The sequence below is a fragment of the Perkinsus marinus genome (genome assembly GCF_000006405.1).
Source record: "Perkinsus marinus ATCC 50983 genomic scaffold scf_1104296935304, whole genome shotgun sequence".
Classification (NCBI taxonomy): Eukaryota; Perkinsozoa; order Perkinsida; family Perkinsidae; genus Perkinsus; species Perkinsus marinus.
Genome location: NW_003214507.1, coordinates 1,873 through 6,153, shown reverse-complemented (window position 1 = coordinate 6,153; position 4,281 = coordinate 1,873). Strand labels below are relative to the sequence as shown.

The 4,281-nt window shown below is 48.4% G+C and overlaps 3 protein-coding genes across 3 annotated transcripts in view; all 3 read left to right on the top strand.

The window, feature by feature from the left end:
• Positions 1 to 152: 152 nt before the first annotated feature.
• On the top strand, positions 153 to 1,355 carry Pmar_PMAR015680 (conserved hypothetical protein; the record flags this gene model as incomplete). Its single annotated transcript, XM_002783978.1, has 1 exon — positions 153 to 1,355. The coding sequence occupies one exon, from the start codon at positions 153 to 155 to the stop codon at positions 1,353 to 1,355; it is 1,203 nt and encodes a 400-aa protein (XP_002784024.1).
• Positions 1,356 to 2,221: 866 nt separating this feature from the next.
• Positions 2,222 to 3,205, top strand: Pmar_PMAR015679 (malate dehydrogenase, putative; the record flags this gene model as incomplete). The annotated part of the gene is made up of 1 exon (XM_002783977.1): positions 2,222 to 3,205. The coding sequence occupies one exon, from the start codon at positions 2,222 to 2,224 to the stop codon at positions 3,203 to 3,205; it is 984 nt and encodes a 327-aa protein (XP_002784023.1).
• Positions 3,206 to 3,673: 468 nt separating this feature from the next.
• Positions 3,674 to 4,281, top strand: part of Pmar_PMAR015678 (malate dehydrogenase, putative) — a gene marked incomplete at both ends in the record, with an annotated part of 871 nt that continues 263 nt past the window's right edge. The window contains one exon of the mRNA XM_002783976.1: positions 3,674 to 4,281. Coding sequence (XP_002784022.1) covers positions 3,674 to 4,281 — 608 coding nt within the window.

Here is a 4,281-nt window from a genome sequence, read left to right as displayed (position 1 = left end):
TGGAATGGGACGACATTCTCAAGGGCATTGATGCTACCAAAGCAGAAGCCGACGATATCATCGCCACGTTGGAGTCTGATCGCAGCACCATCGGCCAGACCATCGAGGAGTGGTTGGCCAGTCCCTGTCCCCGCACTCAGGAGAAGGGTCTCATGCTGTGTGTGCGTGCTCTGTTAGAACGAGAAAGTACTTCGTCACCGAGCTTCCTCCAGAAGATTTATGATTCCCGCTTGGCTGAACGTATAGTCCTCTTGGGCCTTGATTGCGCCGAATACCGTTGGCTCGCCGGTTTTCTCCTGCGTACTGAGGATGAGCATCCTGTCAAAAGGGCTGCTGCTGCTGCCACCGGGGGTTTATCCCAAAAAGACCTGCAAGCTTTGAGAACCGCGCTAGCGGAGATGGAAGGAGCCCCTGCCATGGTCCACTTCGGCGACCCAAAACGTGTTGGCTCATTGCGTCGTGCAGTGTCCCCCAGAGAAGGCGTGAAAGCCCTTGCTCGGGGTAAATGCTCTGTGGGGCTCGCCCTTCTGTGTATTGAGCAACGCAATCGCAGTATGGTTGCCCAATGGGGCCTCAGTGTGCTCATGAAGGGTATGAATGCATCGGAGGCTGAGGGCTTCGGGGACACCGCCGTATTGTGTCGACAAGCTACCTGTCAGATAGGAGCCTCCGTCGACCCTCGTAGCCTCACTTACACTCAGTGCACTACCATTGCTGTCGCTTGTTTGAAGCAAATAACGGTGGCCACGAACGGCTTAGAGGAGTTTGAAGCGACTTTGGCGCTCTCGAGGATCACCAGTGCATCGTCAGAATTGCGCGAATTCGTTGCGGAGAAGAAAGCGTGGGAAACTGTGAGAGAACTAATATTCAACAAGGATGAGCGTATCAAAACTGTGGCGACTGAGGTGTGGTGTAACCTCTGCTCGACGAGGGAGATTCAGAGTCGCTTTATGGCTTCTACTGCTAGCGCTCAGGAGGATCTGAAAATTCTCACCGCTTTGAGTTTTGCGGAATCTTTGAAGACTCGTATTGCCGCTACCGGAGCCATCGCGAACTTACTCGTGTCCGATGACCAGGACGAGGATTTCCCCATAGTCCGTATGGCCGTCCGCAACGAGATGACGGTGGATATGATATCGCGAGTTGTTCTTGATGAGCATGAGGACATTGGGGTCCGTTATCGAGCTGCTACTGCTGCCCAAGCTATCATTGCATCAGGTGTAGACGATTCGTGTGAGACACTCACTGCAGTATTGAGGGAATATAAGGTTACTGATGAGAAGGCGGACGATGGTGCTGTTGCTAGAAATATGAAGGAGCTAATTGACGAGACACTTGCACTCTTCGATAGTTAGTGTTCGATGACGATTTGTATTATTTTCAGCGATCCTCGATTCGTTGCGTTAATACCGAAGTCAGCTGCAGAGGGAATGCGGGGCATTTGGCCTCTTTCGGACTGTTCACCGTCTGTTCGCTGAAGACGTTTATGATGACTTGTCTGTCCAAAAAAGGTGACACGGTGTTTGACGATAAACACTCCAATAGCAGCGAGAAAACCCCATATTCTGAGGCGGCTTCGATTACCGATTTCTTAATTGTAGTCGTAGCCCAGTTCAACACATAGTATATCAACTACGCAATTCACAATAGCAATGGTGGTGGTCATTAAACTAGAGGGAGTTGGTTGGTGACGGATGCCAGGGTGACTTCAAGGAAGCACCCGGACTGGGTTAAGGTTGGGCTACCGGTCGAAGATATCAAAAAGGGATGTCTCTAATCAATCTCGATACAAAGGCTGGTTGCTTGTGAACGCATACTCCCACTGGTAGAGTCTTGGGTTACAGCGATGCTCTCGCCGGGAATCGAACCCGGGTGGTTTGCGTTCGCGTACCTCATGTGCATGCGTGCGAAATTCTGTTCTGTTCTGGATCAATCCACATTCCACCTGTCCGACATGTCCATAACTTTAACCTTCTCTATCCTATTCACACTCTCAAGACCGTCATGAGGTGGTTGACTTGTTGAGTGTCTTCTTCATCTGTGTCCACCGATCGACACTGACACAAAGCTCATGCGCTACGCTAGGCTTTGGCATGACCGTCCTATGGACTTTAGAATTCAGTGGATAGTTTATAAGGTTTGCATGTGGGGTTGCTTGTCGGATATTTGATTACCTCCTTTGTCAGTTCTTTAAATTCAAATTATCAATATTCGTTCTCAAATGAGTTCTACTGCCACTACCCCCAACATGAAGGTGACCCTCGTTGGAGCCTCTGGTGCCATCGGCATGCCTTTGTCGTTGTTGTTGAAGATGAACTCAACGATCACCGAGTTGGCCTTGTACGATGTCAAGCAAGCTCGTGTGCCTGTTGCTGGTGTTGCTGCTGATTCCTCTCACATCAACTCTCCTGCTAAGGTCAAGGGTTATGCTGGTCCTACTGAGCTCGAGGCTGCACTTACAGGGTCTAAAGTCATCGTTTGTACTGCTGGCATCGCTCAAAAGCCTGGTATGTCCAGAGATGATCTCTTCAACGTCAACGCTGGTATAATGCGTGACTTGGCAACTGCGTTCGCCAAGTATGCTCCTGAGGCTGTTGTCTGCATCTTGTCGAACCCTGAGACTGCTCTCGTGCCCATCACTGCTGAGGTTTACAAGAAGGCTGGGGTATACGACTCGAGGAAGATCGTGGGTATCACCACCCTTGATGTGACACGTGCCAGGACATTCTATGCTGAGGCTACTGGTATGGATGTTGAAAAAGTTGACGTCCCTGTTGTTGGTGGTCATGGTGGTTGTGCCATCCTCCCTCTATTCTCTAAAGCAACTCCTTATGTCAAGCTGGACGAAGAAAGCATCGAAGAGCTTGATGATCATGTTCAAAATGCAGTTACTGAGGTTGTTGATGCACTCGCTGGTGCCGGGTCGGCCAGTCTTTCAATGGCTTACTCGGCTGCCCAGTTTGTGGATATAGTTATCCGCGGGTTAAAGGGCGAAAGCCATACAGCCTGTGCTTATGTCAACGAGCCTTATGAGGACGTACAGTTCTTTGCTCATATCTGCACTTTTGGACCTGAAGGTGTCGAGAAAGTTGAGAAGCTCGATGGTTTGACTCCACACGAGCAGAAGAGGATGGTGGAGACTCTTGAGAAGCTCCGTGAAGATATCAAGAGAGGAACTGATTTCATGATAGACTGTTGTGAGTAGATGTTGTTACTATTCTTATACAAGCTTGAGGTTTAGTTGCCTTTAGCCTGAGCTGCTTTTTACCACTGTTGTTCCTTCTATTATAGTGCATACTGTTGTATGTGAAAATTGATAGAGTGGCCTAAGGCCACAATAACAATAAGGTTGAGTGACCTTTTATTGTGATTCTGGTGTTTTTTGTTGCGTTCATGAATATATCTTCAGGGTCCTTGTTGAACGGTAGTATGGTGAAGTATATCATAATTATATTATAGATTCCTAACATACTAAATTTAGCATAAATACCTACTGAAATGAATACTATACTTATTCTTAACTCTATATATATAGATGTAGAGTAATTATGAATGCGAATAAGCCTTTAGTACTCGGTCATAGCATCGCCTAAGATTACTACTGCTATGGTTGGGGATGAGGATGTTTATTCAGTCGAGCATGCCGCATTGGTAGGAGTCTATACTTATTCCAATGAAGGTCTGTCTGATCGGTGCCTCTGGTGGTATTGGGAGACCATTGGCTCTTCTGCTGAAGATGAATCCTGAAATCGATGAGGTTGCCCTATATGATGTGCCTGGTGCGCGGTTCCCTATTCCTGGTGTAGTAGCCGATCTCTCGCATATCAACACTCATGCTAAGGTTTCGGGTTACCAAGGGCTCGATGAAATCGGCGACTGTGTCGAGGGTGCTGATATGATTATCGTCACTGCTGGTATCGCTCAGAAACCGGGAATGACGAGGGACGATCTCTTTAACGTAAACGCTAGGATAATGAGGGACTTATCCTTCAAGTTCGCGAAATATGCTCCTACTGCTCTGGTGTGCATCATGTCAAACCCCGAGACAGCTCTAGTGCCCATCACGTGTGAGGTCTACAAGCAAGTCGGTGTCTTCAACAAGGGGAAGATCATGGGCCTGATGAGTCTTGACGTGACGCGTGCAAGGACCTTCTATGCTGAGGCTACCAATCAAGAGGTCGAAAAGGTTGATGTGCCTGTCATTGGAGGGCATGGTGGTTGTGCTATTCTACCCGTCTTCTCTCACGCCACACCTTATGTTCAACTCGACGAGGCTACCAT